This window comes from Macrotis lagotis, chromosome 3 (assembly GCF_037893015.1).
Source record: "Macrotis lagotis isolate mMagLag1 chromosome 3, bilby.v1.9.chrom.fasta, whole genome shotgun sequence".
In the NCBI taxonomy this organism is placed as follows: domain Eukaryota; kingdom Metazoa; phylum Chordata; class Mammalia; order Peramelemorphia; family Peramelidae; genus Macrotis; species Macrotis lagotis.
The window spans coordinates 120,600,503-120,623,999 of record NC_133660.1 but is presented as its reverse complement, the minus strand read 5'-3'; the positions used below and the strand labels follow the sequence as shown (position 1 = coordinate 120,623,999).

Here is a 23,497-nt window from a genome sequence, read left to right as displayed (position 1 = left end):
TGCATCCGACTTTTTGTGATCCTACTGATTATAGTATGCCAATATTGTCCATGGGCAATAAAGGCTAAAGCCTCTGGAGTGGTTTTTCATTGCCTTCTCTGGCAGATTAAGGCAATTAAATGATCTGCCCAGTATCTGAGGCTGAATTTGAACTTAGTTCTTCTTGATTCCAGACCCTATCCACAGCATTCTATCCACTGAGTCACCTCCTGCCTCAAGACCTCACAGACCCCTTAAAAGCATCTCAAGGATTCTTAAGTGGGACACACCTAGAGAACCAATGATTAAGTGCTACTGTCCATTATACAGATAATGCAATTAAGGACAAGAGGGTTGTTATTGTTTCAAGGTAATAGAGTTAGTGATTGAAATACTGAGACAGTCTAAAGGACTGGAAAAGCGAGGAATGGAAACAAGTTATACATGATTCAGAGTGAGGGTAAATCCTGTATTTTGGCTCACACTAAACAGTAAAATATCTTTTCTAGTCCAGCAACAAAGGTCCACTGATTACTTCGAAGTCAATGTACCACAGTGATCTGAAACACAACAAATCCTCCACTGCCCTTATTATCTTTCTTAATTTCCCTATTTCTGTGGAGGACACCACAATAATAAATCACCCAGGTTCACGATCTCTCTGTCACCTTTCCCTCCTCAATTTGAAATATGCCACTAATACATGCTACTTTTCTTTTGCCTCTTTATCCTTTTAGCTTTTAAAAAAAATTAATTAAGAGAAATGCCTGGAACATAAATTTCATTCTGTACTACTAAAGTTATAAAATTTAGTTAAGAGTAACCTAACCCTGATACAAATCAAACCTTTCCTTATTCTTGTAAGCAATTAAAATACTGTATTAAAGTAAAAGGGAAAAAGAAATTAGAAGAGTCCTGGGGAGGACATCAATTTACTTGTGCTTAGGAGCAGCAATACTTTCATGATGGTATACTCTTCAAAAGTAAGCTGTAGACGAACAAACTGAAGGCTGATCTGGTGCATTCCTTGGCACAGTTCATACATGGCAGACTGACGCATCTTCTCTCTGCAAAAGAAAAGAGGGAAAAAGTCTTGAGAATTTAGTCTTCATTATACAACCCAGAATAGCAAGCCAAAATGCAACCAGCCAAATGAATGTCATAAATGAGATCTGACTCAGAATTTTTCTTCCCATCTCAATATAGAACAGATGAATCTTTTGCTGACAGGAGAGACATTGTTTAAGAGAAAATCTTTGCCATCATGCTTTTAAAGGCAAAAAGGAATGGTGACATCTATCCCTTGGCCCTGAGATTTTGGGACTCCCAGAATCATTCTTCCTCAACTAATACTATTACTTTAGCTTATGTTGAATAATATGAACCTTTTGATGTTTTCAATAACATTTAGGCATGGGCGACTGAGATGGTCTTGTAGAATTGGAATGATAAGGCACACGAAACAAGTTACACATGAAGTAGATGGGGTGCAAGCACCATATTCTGAATCAAACTAAATAGTCATATCTCTTTTCCGTATTCTAGTCCTACTACAATAGCTGGTTCATAGGATATTTTGAATTGAATGTCCACAATCTGTCCAAAACTGATGTAATTTTCCTTTTTTTCCCCAAAGTTGCCTCTTTCTGATAAGAACACCAACATGGTAAGCTATCTATGTTGACAACCTCTGGGTTACCTTCCATCCCTCAATTTCAAATATGTCACATACCCCCCAATTGACAAATCATGTCATTTCTACCTCCATAATATTTTTCACATGTCATTTCCACCACTGCAACAGCTACACAAAATTCCTTCTCTTCATTCAAATTCAGGCCCTTATCATCTTGCATCTAGAATCCTACAATATAATCTTCTAATTGGTTTCCTGCCTCAATTCTCTGCCTACACCAATCCATCCTTCACATAGCAGACAGCAATTTTCCTTAAAGTGTACATCTGATTATGCATTTCAAATCCCTTGACCATCATATCAAGTATTGCTAACACTAGCTTCAAATATAAACTGTTTATATCTGTTTGCCACTTAAAAGTTCTTCCCAGTCAGATCACATTCTTCTTTTCCAAACTTATCAAACACTACTTACCCTATCTGAACTCAAAAGCACAGCCAAACAGCACTCTCATACCCATCTCCATGCTTTGCTCTGTCTATTCACCAGAACCAGGCTGAACTTCCTAATTTTCTCTTTCCCCCAAATATCTCCCCTCCAGGATTATTTTGTACTAATTCAAACATATGAGCATTCTGACCCCTGTAAGCATTCATAGATTAGGGGCTATTTTGCTGCTGTCTCTAGTTAGAAAAATGTCTGACATAGTGGGTGCTTGTTAATCGATTAGGGAAAAGAAACAGTCTCTTCTTTATCATTTATATTCAATCTTTCTCTCTAATTCCTTTTATGCCCCAAGGATTAATTGTGAATGGCAGAATGAGGCAAAAAGATGCTGACAGTAAGAAAAGTAATGATGAACTTTCAGTGCAGTAGGAAGGAATCAGGAAATCTGTGTTTAAGTAGTCTAAGAAGTGGCATCTTATATAAATCACTTCACTTCCCTAAATCTTAGTTTTCTCATATGTAAAATGGAGTTGACTAGATGAGGCATTTTTAATCTATTCTGCAAATATGAATGTCTTTGGCTCTGTGGTGAAAACTATGAATTTCTTTCCAGAATAATGTTTTTAAATACATAAAAGGATTAATAACGGAAACTAATCACACAAGATATCTATCAGTATGCCTGTCTCATACTCTTAAACAAGCTCAAAAACTTAAAGTTAAAAACCTCTGGATTAGATCTAAATTGAATTCTGGAAAACTGGTAAAATTTTATGATGCATTTTATAAAAATAAAACTAAATCTATGACCATAGCAGATTTATGACTTATAAAGGAATTGAGAGATCAGTGTAGCAGGACATCTGTCTATTAAAAGAGAGAGTGGGTCTGAAAAGGAATGAAGGCAATTCTCTGCTTCCAAATGACCAATTCTAGCATTGCCCCAAATGGCACCCATTCCTAAATCTACCATTTTTATATTTTGGAAATACTGCATTTACTTTTTGCTGATACACACACACACACACACACACACACACACACACACACACACACTCACTCATGTATATACATATATGTTTATGTGTGTATGTGTATATATCTATATATATGTATGATATACCAAGTTATTTGATACACATATAACAAATAAAAGTGAATCAGGGAATGGCAATTAATTACTTCTTATTAGATAGATATGTACCATAGCAGCTTGAAATAGAATTCCAAAAAGCTAGAGGCACTGGTAAGTAGATATTCTTTAGTATTTTAAACTGCCTCTCTCTCAATCCTACTTCACTTTCCTCTTCTTATATTAACAAAACTGAAATTCCATACTGCCCTGAAGGTAGATATTAGTAGCATCTTTTCTTTAGAATTTAAACACCCAAAGAGTAGAAATTATGTCCTTTTTTTTTCCTAATCAGGTTTTGAATGGCTTACAGGTCCAAGATCATGAAAGATCTTTTAAATAGATAATATTTGATGAAATTTCGAGAAAAGCAAATGAAAGACTAACTAGAAATACTGAAATATGCTAATGTCTTGTACTTTGATGATTTTTTTCTTTGTGAAGGAAAAACTGGTCTTTGAAGTCCTTGAAATATAGAGATGGGGTCCTGTATAAAGTAGCTTAATAAAGGTGATTAGAGTCTCTGTTAACTGTCCTTATACATTAATGGAAATAAATAACTGAACATTTTATATGCATGCTCAAAATCAGAATCTTTGGACGAAAATCCTCAGACTGTCCATTTTGTGTGTTGTGAGCATCATAAGGACCCCAGTCCTTACAAGCTGATCCCACAAACCTCATCATTATGTTTGAGTAAATGAAAAATTGTGTTGCACGGTCAGCATAACAGATGGTCCCTGTCTCTAGTTTGTTATGTTTTTATTTTACTTTTTAGAACATAGTATGCACACAGTCTCATGTCTTATGATAAAAATGACCTCAATTTAAACACTGAAATCAAGCCAGACTACTGTTTTTGACATTTTAAAAATGAGTTCTGCTAGATTTTTCTTCTATTTATGAAGCAAAACATATCTGGAGAACTATTATGCTCATTTGAGTTTTGATCTTTTTTTATTATTTTTGATGATGTTTACTTCATCCATTCATGGCAAAGGCAGGATTCTGGACTTTATTTCCAAGAATCATTTTTGGATGTTATTTTATAGTTCACTTTATAGGGCATACAAAAAGAAATATTTGTTATTCAATAGTCCCTATGACATGTATCAAATTGCTATTAACTTTGTACAGTACAATTCGACTACTACCTAAAAACTAATTCAGTTTTGGCAGTCACTTTAACAGGTGTTCTAGAAGGGATAATTTTTTAAGTTTGAGTTCCAAATTATATCCCTCTCTTTTCCCTTCCCCTTCTCTATGACAGTTAGCAATCTAATATGGACTATATATGTATAATCACGTAAAATATTAGAAGAGATATAGTTTTAAAGAAGGGTATGGTGCATAAATGAATAATATGTGACAATATAGAAATCTAAAAGAGGTGAGAACCACAATTACAGGGAAATCATAATATAGGTATCCAGGTAGTAGAGTGGATGGTGAACTGAACTTTGGGTCAGGAAATCCTTGAGTTTGAATTCTGCCTCAGACATACTGAGTATCTGTGTGACCCTGGGTAAGTCATTTAACTTCTCTCATTCTCAGTTTGCCCATCTGTTTACTGAAGATAACACCTTTCTTGCAGAATTGTTATGAGGATCAAATAGGATATATAAAGTTCTTTGCAAAGCTTAAAGTGTTAAATAAATGCCACACCACTGATAGAAGGTGTAGAAGACATTCACAAATTAAGGTCTTATCTATATATTATACAGTTTTTATAAAACAGCTTTGCATATAGTACAGATCTTTCTAATATTATATCTGTAGCTTGGGGTATCTGTTTATGTGAATTGGGGTGAGTGGGTATAGAAGTAGTGAGTAGGCAGAGCTAATGAGATAAAGAGTTATATCCTCCTTTAAAAGGATTGTTAGCTTTGAAATTGGGAGGTACACTTAAAGATCATCTACTTGAAACTTTTTTTTTTTAGGTTTTTGCAGAGCAATGGGGTTAAGTGGCTTGCTCAAGGCTACAAAGCTAGGTAATTATTATGTGTCTGAGGCCAGATCTGAATTCAGGTACTCCTGAATCCAGGGCTGGTGCTCTATCCACTGTACCACCTGGCCGCCCCTCTTTTAGTTAACTTTTAATTATTCTTGCAGATAATGGAATATTTGATATGGATGGACAAAAATCATAGGTCACCTACTTAGCTGTGTTAGGATTTGGGGCTTGTTCTCTATAACATAATGTCTAGTGTCACATCCAATGTCCATGACACACCACTAGCTTGGGGACAGGAATTTAAAAGGATGTGAACTAGGTAGAATGTTGTATATAATTAATTGATTGAACAGATCATACACATGTATTTCTTAAGATTTACTACATACTCCAATGTAACATTAACATTTTATAAATCTAATTTTAAAAACTAAATTGACAAGCAGGCTCACATTAATTTACTAAAAGATACCCTGTCAGGATTTTTGTAGGAGGAAAAAGTATCCCTTAGGTAACTGGTGAGCAAATACATTATCAAATTAGGTAATGTATATAGGAAGAGATTGTGTAAACCTTAAAAGTGCTATATAAATATTATCTATTATTATCATCATCATAATGTCTCTCTTTATCCCTAGGCCTGCAGCAAAGCACTACTATAAATGATTGTTTCATTTGCCTAAGTTTTCTGAGGGTGCAGACTGGTTATGCTCATGTAGGCCTCAGGTTATGATGGCCTTAGGTGCAAACTCGGATAACCTTTTAAATATCTTAAACACACACACACACACACACACACACACACACACACACACACACAGTTGGAACTCATCATTAGGAGGGCGATAATGGAATAGATAATGAATCCTAAGGCTTTTTTTCTTATAAAGATCTATATTATTCCTCCAACAGTTATGCACTAACAAATCAAAAGGGAAAAAACACTTTCTGTTGTTCCAGATATAGAATTAGAATCAGTGAGTATAAATAGAATAAGTCATCCTAATGAGGGAAAAACTTTTAAAATCCCATTCAAATGACTGAATGGGTAACTTTGAAAAATGGCCAGAGTTCAGGAGAAGGAGGCTAGATGACAATCTGCCAAGGATGTTGCAGAATAGATTGCAGTATGGAATGAGAAGGCGAAGTAGGTTGGGGGCTCTTGGTTGTTTCTGTGTCATGGACTCATTTGGCTGCCTAGTGAAACATAGGGAACTCTTCTCTAAATAATATTTTGGATGACTGAAGGAAATACTAAATTTGTTGGAGAATAATAAAAATAGAGTTATAATTTCTCCACTCAAGTTCATAGATTCCTTCAATTCTATCCAGAGATGCCTTGGTGTTCCATAGATCCTAGGTTAAGAACCCTTGAATTAGGAGATTTGAACTCTAAAGGTGCTCTCTTCCTAAGATCCTATGTTTTGTCACAGTCACTGGAGTGCCAGGCCTGGAGTCAGAAGACTCATCTTGATGAGGTCAAATTTGATTTCAGAAAATTCATTACCTATGTGATGCTGGGAAAGTCATGCTTAAACTCAGTTTCCTTATCTGTCAAATAAGCTGGAGAATGAAATGGCAAATCACTGCAGTATTTTTGCCAAGAAAACCCCACACGGGGTCATAAAGAGTTAGGCAAAACTGAACAAGACAGGGTAGTTGGGTGGCAGGGTGGATAGAATGCTGGGTCTGGCATTGGGAAGATCCGGGCTCACACACTAGCTGTGTGACCCTAGTGAAGTCACTTAACTCTGTCTGCCTCAAAATAAGTTGGAAAAGGAAATGGCAAAGCACTCCACTATTTTTGCCAAGAAAACCCCAAATGAGGTCATGAAACATTGTACACAACTGAAAAATGACTGAACAAATAAAAGCAAAAAATTCAAGACTAGATTTTATTTATACTACTTTTTGAAGGAAAAAAACTAGTTCATTCTTAAAATCCACTTACTGTTACAGTTAAAAAAATGTATTTTTATTACTTGGGAAAATATCCTCCCACCAAATATATTAAAAATGTAATTCCTCCCTCAGAGAATGCTATTTCTCATTGTCATACTTCCTGTCTAGAATCTTATTTCATCTAAACTAGAACTAAAATTTGAAAAATGATGGCAGTTTTCTGTTTCAGTGGGTTAAATATCTCATAAGGAAACTTGGGACCACGGAGCTATTTTTATTCTTACTTTCTATAACTTTAAGTATATTATTTAATTTTAGTTAGCTGTTTTACTTGTAAAGATGGGAAGTTCAAAGAATCTTTAACATGGTATTTCTGAAATAAGCACAAAGTTTATAACTTGGTTTCTTTGAATAAATCACTGATCACAGATGAGATGCTATTGTGAGAAGGGGATAAAGGCAGTTTTTCTTCAATTAATTACAAACAATGTCTAATAATGTTAAAAAATGTAATAGTCAATTCTTCCTGGTACTAATTCTAATTTTTTTTTTTTTGTAATTTGACTTGGCATTTGGTTTTAGGCTATACCAAATAAATGCTTTTACTCTATCATTTACTACAACTCAGATACCAGCAATTAGTGGAGAGGTCATCTGGGGGAGGGAAGTTAAAGCATACATTTTCACAGATTTACTGATACTCTAGGGACTGAGATGAAATAGCCAGTGCATTTGAGGGATAGGACTGGACCAGTCAATTCCCATTCTGAAATCTGGAGGTTGATGGGTTGCCTCCAGTGCACATCTTTTCTTCTCTTTTCTCTTCTCTTCTCTTCTCTTCTCTTCTCTTCTCTTCTCTTCTCTCTCTCTCCTTCTTTCTCCTCACCTTTTCTAGATGATTACTCTCCCTATTTATGTGTTTCTTCCTTCATTAATATACAAGATCTCTAGGGTTTAGAGATTGTTTTCTTTGTTTATATTCATATCAAATGCCCGAATGGAGTAAGGGCTTAAGAAATTCATAATCTTTCTCTCTCTTCATGGTATACATCATGAGTGAGTTCTATTAATTCAGAACTTCTATAGCTAATCCTCTGTCAACTATTTTGTTTGAGTCATAGAAAAAAGGTACTAGGAAAAAAGAAAATCGCTTCAAATACTCAGTTCAAATTCCAGTAATAATATGCCTCCTACCAACAATAGTATTTTCTGAAACAAAGGCAGCCAAAAGTAATTATGAAGAAAATAAAGTAGTCACTCATTTAAAGCCTCACAGGAAAAAGAAATTTCAGCAACTACATATGTCGTAAATAAGGAGAGCAGGAACGCTTTTTTTTTTCTCCAGAAGGTATTCTAAGACAGCCAAAGGCAAGTTTTATTTAATTGTTTAAAGAGAATAGGTTTTGAAGAGATCAGTCTATCTTGTATTTTTTTTGAGAGACATAAACAATGCAAAAAAGTTCTAAATAAATTAAAAAATCATTTGAAATGTATAAGGGCAGCTAGGTGGCACATGGATAGAGCACTGGCTTTGGAGACAGGAGAAGGGGAGTTTGAATCCTACCTCAGACACTTGACTCTTACTAATTGTGTGACCTGGGTAAGTCACTTAACCATGACTGGTTCACATCCAGGTCCATCTCCAGTCAATCTGACTCAGATCTGGCAAATGGACCTAGGTGACTCTAGAGATGAAAGTGAGGCTGGTGACTTAGCAGACCCCCTCACTCAAATCAAATTCACATGCTTGTCATGACATGTTGTGATCTTTGAAAATGAAGGGAAAAAAATCAATACAGTTCCATGTTAGTCAGGAATAGGGTCAGGAAAATGAAAGACAAAAGGGAAAGGGAAAGAAAAAGAGATGAGATATGAAAGAGAAGACAAAATAGGTAGATAGAAGGTAGGGAGAAATCCATAGAACTACAAAGGAAAACATACTTAGAAAGAGAAATAGGAAGAATGGAAAAAAGAAAAGAAAACCTAAAGTTTTAAGAGTGAAGGTTATATACAACTACACATACACATATGTGTATATTCACAAATATACATTATCCATTTAGCTGCCTGTCTATCAATCTATCTAGAGCCTGCTAGCTTTGTAGTGTTTATATGTCAATAAGCTTCTTGTCATTCCTTCTTGCTAGCTAAAACTAATCTTTAATGGTATTTGATTTAATTAACCATTCATTTAGGACCTCCAAAGAGTAATTTCCTTAGCTATCACATTCCTCTTTTCGGGGTGCCTTTGCTCATAATATAGAGCTGCTTGAAAAGTACTCCCTTTCCTACTCTGTTCAACCAAGATTTAATCTATCTCCTTCCTGTTTTCATTTAACAACTCACATCTGCAGTGCTTTCCCCCCTTCTTCTGAACTCCTAAATCACTTTTTTAAAATTTAAGGCAATGGGGTTAGGTTACTTGCCCAAGGTCATAGAGCTAGGCAATTATTAAGTGTCTGAGATTGGATTTGAACTCAGGTCTTCCTGACTCCAGGGCCGGTGCTCTATCCACTGCACCACCTAGCTGCCCCTCTAAATCACTTTTAATTTTCACCATATATTTTGTATTTTTAAATAAAGTACTGCCTACATGTGATTTTGCCACACATTTCACAGATTTTGGCCACTTCAGAGATCATGTCCTTCAGTCTCATTTTAAAGATGAGATACATCAGCATTCATAGAGATTTAATGATTTGCCCAAGGTCACATAGGAATTTGATCACAGACCTGACTCCAATCCCCCGAAATTTTTCAAAATACTTAATATTTTGGGGATTGACTTTAAAATACTAATTAAAACTACTATTCATAGACAGTGGTTCAATGTCAACTATCATTCATAGACACTATGTGCTTCAAGAGCTTGAATTCTTTTTATGTTTTTGAGTTGTTTCAGTGATGTCTGACATTTTGTGACCTCATTTAGGGTTTTCTTGGCAGTTGCTGAATCCCTCTTCAGCTCAAGTTACAGAGAGGAAATTGAGGCAAGCAAAAAAAAAAGTTAAATGATTTGCCCAGGATCACACAGCTAGTAAGGATCTGAGGCCAGATTTGAACTCAGAAAGATGAGTCTTCCTGACTCTAGGCTGACACTATATCCCTACCAACCCCTGGAAGTGCCATCTTTAATTCTACACAACTTTTTTGAATGAGATAGCCAAAGTAAGTCATCTTCCTCAAAGGGGTAAGATGTAGGGGACAGAGGCTAGAGGGTAGAGACAAAACTCTGACAAATTTGCCATGTAAATGACTAGTTAGGTATTCAGCTTAATTATTTTGTGATGTCTGAAAAAGACATGGTACTACCTAGAAATCATCTTCAAGTTATAAATCTGTAAGAGGGGAGATAGTGCAATGGAACTGCCTCAGAGCTAGGAAGAACTGCATTCCAGATTTATCTCTGTCACATTCACCATGACTCTGGGCAAGTCTTTTCACCTCTCAGGGGTCTGCTCTAGCCAATTCTCTAAGATTATAAATTAAAGAAATGGTGCCAGCTTACCTTGGTGGAGGGTGTTTCTGTATCCATGGGTTACCAAGACCACTGAAATAACAGGTCTAGGTTCAATCCCCATCTGTATGTATGTGAAGAAATCTTTTCATAATCAGTTACTTCTTTTCTTACTAATTTCCCCTTATCTTGGGAGAGCCTCAGAACATGAACAATTTAAGAAAAATAAATTGCTCTCCATCAGTTCTCAGTATGTTAAGTGATAAATAATAAAACAAAAAAAAATATTTAAAAGGCATTTGAAGAAGATTCTTTTGATTGGTCTCGTATTTCATTTTAGCTTTAAGTGATCAAGATCATTGAAAACAACATATTTACAATGTATTTAAAAAGGTGTCCTGGCACCAAGGATTTCTATCTTTTACTTCTTAAGTTTTAATTTTTTTCCCCCTTAAATATAGTACCATCTTTGTCTAACTATCCACATTAAAATTTGGAATTAGTGATTTCCACTAAATCTTGCTGAATTAAATTCAGATGTAGTTAAAGGGTACATTCCAGTTTTATTCTGGTATTCATTTCTATTTTATTTCATAAGGTATTGACAGGTATCAAGCTTCATTAACTCCCTGGAAGATTCTCAAGTACATTATTACAGGCCATACCATTTGATAAAGAACCAATTATATATGGCAACACACTTTGCATCTTATTTTTCCTCGTTTAGCAGAAATTTGCAGTATTAAATCCACTTTATTAAACTAATATGCTGAACCTCAAAGACATTTTGTGAAAATCTCATATATTTATGTAGATCATGTGAATCAATGAACCAATCAATACCTATGTATTAATCCTCTTTTTTATCCTGTATATAATTTCTACACAGAAAACCTGCTATAAAATTTTTCTTTCCTACTTAAGTGTTCCTCTTTAAACTCTAACAGCATTGATTTAGTATAAAAGTTTTTCGGTTTTGTGTTACCAAATTTGTTCATTTTATTACAAAGGCCTATCTCTATCACTTGTTCGGTCAAGACCCTTATCCACAGTCATTCCTCTAATATGCTAAGACTATTAAATACGGATATCTGATACTTATTGTAGACTATGGGTTGACATGTTGCTCTACATCTAATTTCTGAAAGCTTGCTTTTTAGTTTTCCCAACCGTTTTCTCAGAGTCAATCCTTACTCAATAATTGGAGGTCTTTGGGTTTATTGAACAAACATATGTAACAATGTTTGATTGCTTCTAGGTCTTGTTCACCTAATTCATTTTATTGATCATCTTAAAAATTTTTAACCATTTTGAGTCTTCAGTACTATGATCTGGTACTGTGCATTCTCCCTTTCATTTCCTCTAAAGAGTCTCTACTTTTTCAAATGAATTGGTGCCATTTTGTCTAATTGTATTCATGGTTATCACCTGGGATTCTACAATACCTGGCCCTGTGTTTACCCCCAGCTTCACTAATCTACAATTTAGTCTGTATATATCCTGTATGTATGGAGTTGTTTACATGTCATCTCTCTCAAAACAATGTAAGTCCCCTGAGGGTAGGGACAGGTTTTTTTGCCTTTCTTTGTATCCATAGTATTTAGCACAGTGAATGGTAAACAACAAATTCTTGTTAAATGATTGCAGATTGTTTTGAAGTTATTTCAATTTTTAAAATTTAGTTTTTGGCATTATTTAAGTAAATTACTATATCAATAAGTAGATCAGTGGCATTTTCCCCTTAAGCTTATTCTCTCCATTTTTTAATCTTGTCTTGTTGCTAAAGCTACTTTGGTAGTAGTGTGCATCTTAGTTTTACCTCTGATTGCATTTGAAGGGGCTCTATCCCACATATATACAAACATACACTGCTTACTATGTTAAGAAAAGATCCAATAATTTCCATTTTATTTTATTTTATCTTACTTTTTTTTTTTAGGTTTTTGCAAGGCAAATGGGATTAAGTGGCTTGCCCAAGGCCACACAGCTAGGTAATTATTAACCTTCTGAGGCTGAATTTGAACTCAGGTACTTCTGACTCCAGGGCCGGTGCTCTATCCACTGCGCCACCTATAAGCCCCAATTTCCATTTTAAGTAAAAAAATACATCATTTCATCAGAAGTTTTATGTATGGGGAGGCTAGGTGGCACAGTGTATAAAGCACCGGCCCTGGAGTCGGGAGTACCTGGGTTCAAATCCAGTTTCAGACACTTAATAATTAGCTAGCTGTGTGGCCTTGGGCAAGCCACTTAACCCCATTTGCCTTGCAAAAATCTAAAAAAAAAAGTTTTATGTATAGTGATATAATCATGTTTATTTTTTTTTCTTATAAATACGGTCTTTTACATTGAACCAATTACATTGAACCATTCTTGGCATAATTCTTTTTAATATGTTACTATAGCCTTTTTGCTGATATTTCACTAAATAGTCTTGCCTCCATAATTCATCATAAATATTGGCCTATAGTTGTTTTTCTTTTTATCTCACCACAGTTTAGGTATAAAGATCTCATTGTCTAATAGAATGACTTTGGTAGAAAATCTTCTTTTCAATTTTTATGTTAGAGCTAATTGTTTTTTCAATGTTTGACAGAATTCACTTGTAAATTCAATCAGTCTTATAGCTTTGCTTTTCCATTTCAGAGTTCCTTTATATAGTTTTCAATTTCTTTTTCTAAGAGTGGGTTACTTTTCTCTTGATCTGAATATTTTATTAATTATTCCATCCACTTCACTTTATGTTTTGGTGCTTTAACACTGAACAAAATAACACTGACTTTCTTTTGCAAATTTTCCATTTTGAATATGGTAACCTATTTTTTCTTGATATTTTGATGATAAAATTAAAACTGCTGTTAATTTGTTGTTTTAATAAGTTTAAAAACAATTTCTGATTTTTTCCCCAGTTTTATCACTTTTTAGTTTATAATTCCGTTTTTGTGTTTGGAGATTTTGATTTTTAAAATTTTTATTTTCATTAGTTTCTTATTCAATTTATCATTTTGTCCATTCTCTTTTTCTCATTTAAAAAATCATTTTTCTCTTCATTTCTTGTAGTATTCTTAATCCTGTGTTCTTGTAGTATTCATTTTTTTTCCTGAGGCACTACTGGTATTTATTGTGGAGTCAATCACTCTTTCAAATTTACTTCTTGCGCTTCTTTTAACATATAGTATTTCTTCATAGTATTTGGAGTTTTCTTTTGTTATAAATGTCCCTAATCTCAGTTTCTATATTATGACTTTATACCAGGATGTGACTCCCCATCATTTTGTGCTTTTGGATGGGGTGGATATATGCTGAATATAAATGTTTCTTTTGCAAAATGAAGGTGATCAGTAATTTTGGATGGGTGGCTGCAACCAGTTCCTAGTTTCTGCTACTATTGCTTGGTGGTTCAACAGGCTTTAAATCTATCTCTGTAGCTGAGCAAATATCTACCAGGATTTGCTTCCACTGTCTTGAGACAGTTGGCTCTTTCCTTCTTTGACTCTAACAATGACATTGGCTTCCAGAAGCCCCCACAATACACAGTTTTTTCAAGTCCCTATTTTTTTTTTTTTGATGATTCATAGAAGGCTGAGTCTATCCAGTTATTTCAATTAGATATGGGGCTAGCTTCTGGAAACTACCCAAATACATCTCCACTCACAGCCTTCTTGTATTCGCCTGCACTGCAGGAAGAAATGTACTGTTATTTATCTTTTAATGTATCGATACTTTCAATCAGTTGGACTTTACTTTGTGAGAAAATTAGACTAGACTAGACCCTTTTGCAATTATTAAGCTCTAATTTAAATATTAGGTAATGTGCCAAGTGCTAGAGAGACAAAGACAAAAAAGCAAAAAGTAACACTTCCCCAACTCCCCCCAAAAGATTAGTCTCTGCTCTCAAGGAATCACAGTCTAATGTGGGAATAGCATAGAAACCAATATGTATATACCAGAAACATACAAGACAAATTGGAGTCATTTTAGCCAATATAGAGATATATTAATCTATGTACAATCTTTGATGACAAAATATATGGATGCCAACTTAGGAAATAGGTAGTCTAAATTTCATACATTCATGGTCTGTTTTGATACAACACATTATACCTCACTAAAGTGAGGATTGGCTATTAACCTAACTCACTGGCACTATGGCAACATCAGTATTTACATTTACCAGCACATAGTGGCATACTGGGGCAGCCAGAGCACTGGGTCTGGAGTCAGGGAAACTCATCTTTATGAGTTCAAATTTGGCCTTAGATACATACTAATTTTGTGATCCTGAGCAAGTCACTTAACCTATTTGCTTCAGTTTCCTCAGCTGTATAACGAGCTAGAGAAGGAAAAGACAACCCACTCATGCATTTGGCCAAGAAAACCCAAAAATAAGGTTACAATGGGTCAAACAGGAGTTACATACATACACTGGTTTAGTGGAAGCAACACATGTCTGGACAATAATCAATGACTGATTTCTGCAAAAGAATACATATTTCTTCTACTACATAATGAACTTACTGTGAATTACTATAGCAATATTATACTTAAGATGGTAGTAAGAAAATGTTTGTAATATAAGGTGCTTTAACTATGATATAAAAATCATTCATTCTTCTAGTAATATCCTCTTATACCTGAAGTTATTAAATATTTAAGTAGTTGCAGAACCCTTTTCCTTACTATTGTTACTTCTGAAATCACAACTGGGAATAGGATAAGCATCTAAGGGTCACACAAAGGTAACTATGTTCTTATTCTGAATCACATTATTTTAATGGTTTCTGTTTCCATGAAAATCCCATGGAAGATCGTTGGTACACAAAAAACGAAGTTGGTGATTTTGTACTGTTTAGCCAGAAAAATAAACAGTATTCATTAACACAAATTTCTGTTGCAACTAAGCACAGCAGGGAAGTACTTGAACTCAGTTCTATTCTTTTCCTGTAGAATCAGGACGAGATTTGATTTAAAGAACACTAAGCTAAAGTAGCTTTAAAATTTTTTAAAGGTTTTTTGGAACAGACTCAGAACTAGAGGGTTCCACAACAGCTAAATCTCCAAATAATAGAACATTTTTTCCCCTTTATTCTTCTTCTTCCCCAAGACAAGTCATGGTGGAAGGTAAGGGACCTGAATGATAGCTATCAGAATTGAAAGGTCTTAGATTCACTGTATTTTTAATATTGCATTAAGATCTAGTTTCTCTCTTCCTTTACTGTTTCAAGTAATTAGACTATATTAATGGTATGATGCAGAGAAAGATGCACTCAGACTTAGGAAGACCCAAGTTTGAATGTGGCCTTAGACAACAACAGGCTATGCAACCTAGGGCAAGTCATTTAATTTCTCCCACTTTCAGTTTTCTCATCTAAAAAAGGGAGACACTTCTATTATAGGTATTATGAGAATTAAATGAGAGAGCAAAGAAGTGTTTTGTGAAACTTATAAATGCTACCTGTGAAGAAGATGATAATGATGATTTACTCTGTTTATTGTTTAGGGACTCTTTAATATGGCAGCCATTAGAGACTTTCTAAAAGGGACCAAGAGGCTAAAGGAATATTTTGTGTTCTGGATAAACTGGTCAGGAAGAATTCAAATAAAAACTTATTTTTCTTTAAATATTGAAAAGTCATTGGTTAGGTTGAGTTTTTCCACATTTTTTACAGTTGCTTTGCTTCATCTAAGAGGATATATGGATTGAAATCAACATCTAACAATAACTAGGGCAGTAACCCTGTGAAAATTGGAAAGCAGTTTGGTGGAAAGCTTATATCACTTATTTATACTATCTACCACAATAAATTTGAAATATAAAAGAACACATATTGTTAGAAATAGAGAAATAAGTGTGGTACCTTTTGATGTAATTTTTAACATTTACATTTAAGAGTCAAGGGCAGTGGGGCGGCTAGGTAGGGCAGTGGGGCGGCTAGGTGGCGTAGTGGATAAAGCACCAGCCCGGGAGTCAGGAGTACCTGGATTCAAATCCAGTCTCAGACACTTAATAATTACCTAGCTGTGTGGCCTTGGGCAAGCCACTTAACCCCATTTGCCTTGCAAAAAAAAAAAAAGAGTCAAGGGCAAGAAGTCAGCAAATGTGATAAAAAAAAGTTTTTGTACAAATATAATCAATGCAACTGTGACATTGTTGAGTGGAAAGATTTGCTTCAAATACCCCTATAAAAACCTAAGTGACACAAATATGTGTGTGTATGTATTATATATATATATATATATATGTATATATATATATAATATACACATACATATATAATGTTTACATATGAGTGCATGCATATATAGTATATGTATTATTTATATATACATGTATGTATGCATACATACATATATATGTGGAGAGAGAGAGAGAGCAAGTGCAATTTCCTATGGATAAATAATGAAAGGATTTGAATAAAAGTTTTTTCTTGGTTTTACTGATGCTCTATTTTTCATTGTCTCAACTAGCTGTGTGTTCCTGGATGTGTTGAGAGCAATATTCGAATCAACTCCTTCATCCAAATTAGGCTAGTTTTCCTTGGAAGTTTCCCTATACTTGAATGTCTCAGGGTGCTAAGGCTCAAAATTCACCTCCTTTTATCCAAGATTCCTGTAGTCCCTAGTCACACAGACATAAAATGACCTACCAACAAAGAAGTAAACCTCAGTAGATGTCCCAAGATTGTTAGTCACCACTCTCTGCCCTTAAGATCAAATATATCATATGGAAGTTGGTATTCAATCATTTCAGTCATGTCTAACTGCTGTAGTTCTACTTCCTCATTTGGGATTTTCTTATCAAAGATACTGACATTCTTCTCCAGCTCATTTTACAGATGAGGAAATGGAGTTAAACAGGGTTAAGTGACTTACCCAAAGTCACACAGTTAGTAAATGTCTGAGGCAAGATTTGAACTCAGGAAGGAGTCTTTCTGATGGCAGGCCCAGAACTCTATCCACTGTCACAAGGCTAAAGGAAATCAAATTTATTCAAGCCATAATAATAATTATCATTATATCTTTATATATTAAAGTTTATTACATATTTATACATCTCATTTCATTCCTTTCTAATATCTTTTCTATGATATGGCTAAGTAAAGTTTTGTTTTTATTTTTATTTTTTTAAGAAGAATGACCCATCAAGGTCTCGTTTCATTCTAACATCTAACCTAAACAATCAAAGAATTACCTTGAATCAGGCCTACACACTGAACTGAACAAAAATTTTAACCACTCCCTGCTTTAGCAATACCCTAAGATTATTTTTGCTAGGTAGGTTGAAAGCTTTCCTTATGTATGACTTCCTATCTCAATGAAATTATCAGTCTATATTATGTTTTTAAATCATCTTCATTGCTGACTAGATCCCTATATCTATTTGGGGAGGCAAGAAGGATGGTGGAAAAGATTATGATATTTCAAGCACAAGGAATCAATAAAACTTAATAAAAATAATTATGAGTCAGTTCTTCCATTCCAAAAACTTTAGAAGCCTTTACTCTTAGAGACATACACAAGATGTCTTTAAGGCAGCAAGAAGGCTGTCATTCTGCTTTTGCCTTCACTCTCCCAACAAGTCTGGAATCAGGATAATATCAACATGGGATGTGGAAGGCTACTAGACATAAGGTCTGAAAGACTAAAATATACTTTCAATTTCAAAATATTTAGAATGATTTAGACAGCAGTATGGCAAATCCTCTCAATACTGAAAATGATTTTAGGAATAAGTGGGGATTTTGTTGGAAAGTATATTTTTGAAAATTAATTATAGGCTACATGAAGATTCTAATATGTTTTGGATGGATAAGGAAATTGAATACTGTCAGTGATCTCTGACAATTTTGGACAATCTTTTCAAAGTAAATCTAAACAGTTAATAATTATATGAATATGTTAATGATTTGGAGTTACATAGAAGAAGGGTCATATATATGCTGAAGTGTTCACCATACCTTGATTTTGAGCAGAATATTTAAAGGAAGGATTTTTTTTTGGTATGGTTCTCCCCAATCTCCTATCCCCTTATTTAATAAAATAAATACAGCCCCTAGAGGCTTGGTAGTTTTTTAAAAGCATCAACTAGTTTCAACTATGAAGAAAGAAATAAAATAGCCAACAATTCCTTGATTATATTTTTGTCATAAGAAGCTTTCCTGTCTTCTAAGATTCATAAATAGTACTTTGAAAGATTTATGATTTCCTCATTGTGATAAATTCCTTTACAGGTATAGATCAAAATCCCCCCATACCATTCCATCCTGTTAGATTTCAACTCCCCATTTCCCCTACTAATCCTACTTAAAAAATACACACACACACACACACACACACACACACACACACACACACACACAAACACAACTTGTAGAAGACCTTCCTCTTATTCTTTTACTATCTTCTAATACCTGATCCCACTTGTGGGTCATCCATGACTAGAAAGGCAATGGGAAGATACCTTGGAGCATTATCAAGTTAAACCACCTTGTCAAAGATGATTTGTGTATAAGAAGTGTCATTAAAATATACTTAAGTGTTATTAGTAGAAAAAGAGGTCAGATTGTCAAGTTGAAGGAATAGGGGTCCATTTATGAATTTCTGTAGTGTTAGCTGTTTTTAACAAGTATTTCATTATAAAGAAGTTCTATTCCAAGAAAGATTTGCTGAGGTATCACTGAGTTCCCTCATTAGGGAAGACTTTTCACAAAGAGTCAGATGCCAGGGCAACCCAAGTACTAAAAGTTCAGCAAGGAGCAGACAGCTGTGCCCCACTGGCCAGAATGGACAGACTCACCATCCATCTGCATCCAGCTGTCTCTTGGCTCTTTGTTTCACCCCCCACCCCCACCACCACTTTCTCTGGCTCTGGGTATTGAATTTGGGTAAGAAATCATGCTCATTATCCAGGTGGCTGGTGGTTTTTCTGAATGTTTTTCTGAGGTTCTTTTACTCTTCAATGAGTCCCTGAGGCTGTTCTAGTCACTTCATTTTCCACCTCCTGCATTACTACATGCTTTAAAATTTTTTGAAAGGAAAGACTCTTAGCTTTTGTCATCTTTGTATCCTCAGCAACTAGAATAGGATCTGGTACATTGTAGGTACTTAGTAATACTTGTTGAATTGAATTAAAACACAAAACATGAAAAGAAAGGCCAAAATGTAAGCTTTGACTTGGCAAAGTGACGGCTTTGCAAATTATTTTGCATTGGCTCCTTCTCTCAAAAATGCTGGCACATACACTTTCACATAGTTTCCACTGTAATTCTTTGAATCATTTTTGCAAAAACCTAAGGAGGGCAAGGGACCAATTCCCAGAGGTTTGCATTGGCTCTCCTTACTCTAATTCAGGATGAAAATACTGAGAACAAATTGAAGGAGCTGCTAGAATTATTTGAATGAATATAAAATTCATCAAATCATTTGCCACTGTTCTGATGTGAAGCAAAAAAAAAAAATTAATTTCAATAGCATGGACTAAATCCTCATTACTACGATACAAATTTAACTATAAAAAATCAGAGAATTCTTAAGTTAAGATTCCCACAGCAAATAAAATATATTAACATGGAAATGAGAAGTTTCTCAGGTAAATAATGGGAACCCTGTTAACTTAATGATTAATAGAAACCAGTCTTGCCATTCTCCCAATTTCTCACAGAAAAGGGTTCAATAATATCATTGGATTTCATGATAGAAAATACCATGATATCATAGTTACACAGTGGTAAGGGCACTGCATTCTAACTCAAACATACCAAAACCTCCTATCGAAGTCATTCTAAACTAGAGAATTAGTCTTTTGGGCTGGTAATTTGTATGGTTGGTTTCTGTCCACAGCTGTATAAAGCTGGAAAGCTTGGGCAGTTGTTTTGGAATCAAAGGGTTCATTATTGTTTTTTTTAACCCTCTAATACATGTACAGAAAAGCTTCATGAATGTGTTATTTTTAAAATTACAAATATTTCAATTTTAAGTCAGGTTTCCCTGGAGGTCATAACAACTCATATTTATATAGTCCTTTAAGAGTTCCAAAGCATTTTCTTCACAGTGCTGAGGTATATAATGCACATTTCATTGTCTTCATTTTACAAATGAAGGAGCTCAGAGATATTAAGTGGGTTGTTTAAGGTCACAGAGTTTGTAAATGTCATAGTTAGAGTTTGAACCTAAGTCCCTGCTATCTCCAAGTTCAATACTCTTTTCACTACACCAAGATGTCTTATCTTTTTGGAAGAATATTTTATTATTTTGAATCTTAAAGTCTAAGTGGAAAACATTTTTAGGATAGGCCATCTAAAATTCAAAGAAATTTAATATTTAAAGTAGAAGAAAGTCCTCACAAAATTATATAGACTGAAAAACTTTTTAGTGAGCAGGAATGTTTCATGCTAATTATCATTATATATGATTATGTATACATATCAATATGTATACCTATACCTATGTATATGCATACATGCCAAATTTATTTTATATGTTTCTGTGCTTGGAAGTATGTGTGTGCTATATGTACATATCTCAAAAGTATTTTTGGACTTCAGGACTATGACGTCCTTGGAACTCTCTTGAACAATATCTCATCCAGCTATTTTGCAGAGATGATTCTTTTCTGCTTTGGACATAGTCTCAAAGAATCCAAAATTTTGCAGGGAGCTCAGAAAGCATTTAGAACAAAATGATCAAAAGTGAGCTAAAAAGATGAACCTCTTTTTACAATATAATGAACACATAGTCATTCAGTTTTCACTTTAAGAGTATGAGAATGAGAGAAAATAGCCAAAATACTCTCAAGAAAGTCCAGTTGAATAATTGTCAGAGAGTTTTAAAAATCTTTATATTTGTGGTACACCTAGTTCCTAGAACAACAGTGCTGATCTTTGGGACCAAGAGGATTAAGTCAAATTCCTCTTTGACATGATATTCCTGCAAATATTTGAAGAAAGTGGTAATATTTCCTTTTAAGCCATTTCTACTCTAGATCTTTTTTTTTTTTAACCAATTCCTTCAAATGACCCTTGCATGTAATGGATTCAAGTCTCCTCATCATACTGGTCACCATATTCTTCTGAAAATATGTTGTCAAAACTAATTATAGGGTTCTAGAACAGAACCTAACTTATTTGTTCTGGACATTCTAGTACATCCTAAGATTTTTTTTTTTGAATGTCACATCTTACTGTTATCATGCTCAGATTCACGGAGCCAGTCTGTGCCAAAGGGGAGAATTAACCCCTCATCAACCTGGCTTTTTGATGTTCTAACCATTCTACCCATTGACACTTCATTTCCAGATTTTTTCACATGTTAAATATCATTTAACTGAATATTCAGTAAACATTTGTGGATATTAATTAACCAAACTGAAAGACATTATAGTTTGTAAATATGATCAATGAATAGATTAATCACCAAGAAAATACAGTCTTCTAGATTAGGCAATTTTTAGACTTTATTCCATGAAAATAGAGCCTTAAAAATAGTCTGAAAATCAATAATATGTTTAATGATCAATTTTTTTTGAAATACCAGAGAATAAAACAATTCTAATTATATCACATAACTACTTTTTTTTTAGGAGCCGCTGACTAAGACAGGAATTCATAACCTTTTTGTTTATCATGGAACCCTTTAGCTGTATGGTTAAGACTATAATTCATTTTCAGAATAATGTTTTTAATTTATAAAACAAAATATATATAAGATTACAAGGACATTAGTTACATGTTGAAAAATAAGTTATAAAATATTTAAGAAAAAAAACAAATTCATAGATCCCTTCCTGAAATTAATTCATAGACTCCTAGGTGACTGGGGATGACAGGTTTAGATGTCTAATTAGACATCTTTTTTTCTCTACTACTTCATTTCTCTTAATTGGTAATCAACTATCACTCAGAGATCTGGCAAGACAGTCTGTGTTGTAGCAGCTGAGCATCCTGGCAGGGAGACAGTAGGCAAGAGGTTCTGGGCAAGTCAAACCACTTCTACCCTCACCTAGCACTTTTACAACCATCACCTCATCATTTGTTCATTCCTCTTCTAGGACACTATGAAGACAGCCTAGGACCCTGAACCCAAAGACCTCAGGAAAAGCAGTGACCCGAAACCAGCCCAGTACTCAGGGATATCAATCAGAGGAGAACCTTCCTCATGCTACTAGCAATAGCCACTGGCCAATTGTTGTCAGCCTGTGGATAATCTCAGGAGCCAACCTCGGAGGTGGTAGCACATTCCACAGACTAATGGTCCAGTTTTTCATCCTGCTCTGATGGCCAGCATCTTGGGAGGCAACTTCTCTTGGGAATGGGCCATAATTCACACACACACACAACCACCCCAAATACCACTCACAGATAAGGAGATGCAGTCTACATAGGAGAGTAGGACACCCTGAACAAGAGATAAGTGCGAGCTTGTACCAGGTAGGTTAAAATATTACAACCTTGACCAACCTTTCTACTAAACCTTGTTGGAGATAGCTCAGCAAACTGGCTACTATCACTTTGGAAATAGTAGTACTTTTTGCTCAATGGTCTCAGTTATCATCCTATGGAGGAACTTTTGTGGAGACACAGTCTGAAAGGCTCTTATAGGAGTTACATCCATAACTACTGAAGACTCAGAAAAGAAAATTCTTGTCACCTAAGTCCTTGGCACTGACAAATACTTCCACATCAGAAGATGTTTTTATTAGTGGAAATGACATTCATAAAGAATCGTTACCATCTGCTTTGTTGCTGAACCCATGGGGCCTTTCCACATGACTTATAGCTGAAACCTTCCATGTGAGTTGTTCTTCCCCATTATAATTGAATCCTCTGAAAGTAGGGACTATCGTACTTTCCTTTAGCCTCCTTGACCCTTGGCACAGTGGTTTACATATGGCAGGCTCTTAATAAATTGCTCATTGTTCATTCATTTATTCACTCAATAATCACTTTCTCCACTGATTTCAGGAACAGAAAAGGAAATATAAGATCATGATT

General features: G+C 34.7%; 1 protein-coding gene across 5 annotated transcripts in view; it reads right to left on the bottom strand.

Annotated features, from left to right (window-relative positions):
• Positions 1–23,497, bottom strand: part of NR3C2 (nuclear receptor subfamily 3 group C member 2) — a 389,957-nt gene that overhangs the window by 58,070 nt on the left and 308,390 nt on the right. For all 5 annotated transcript variants that reach the window (XM_074229160.1, XM_074229161.1, XM_074229158.1 and 2 more), the window contains exon 7: positions 916–1,046. In XM_074229160.1, the coding sequence (XP_074085261.1) occupies positions 916–1,046 (131 nt within the window). The remainder of the gene's footprint in view (positions 1–915; positions 1,047–23,497) is intronic.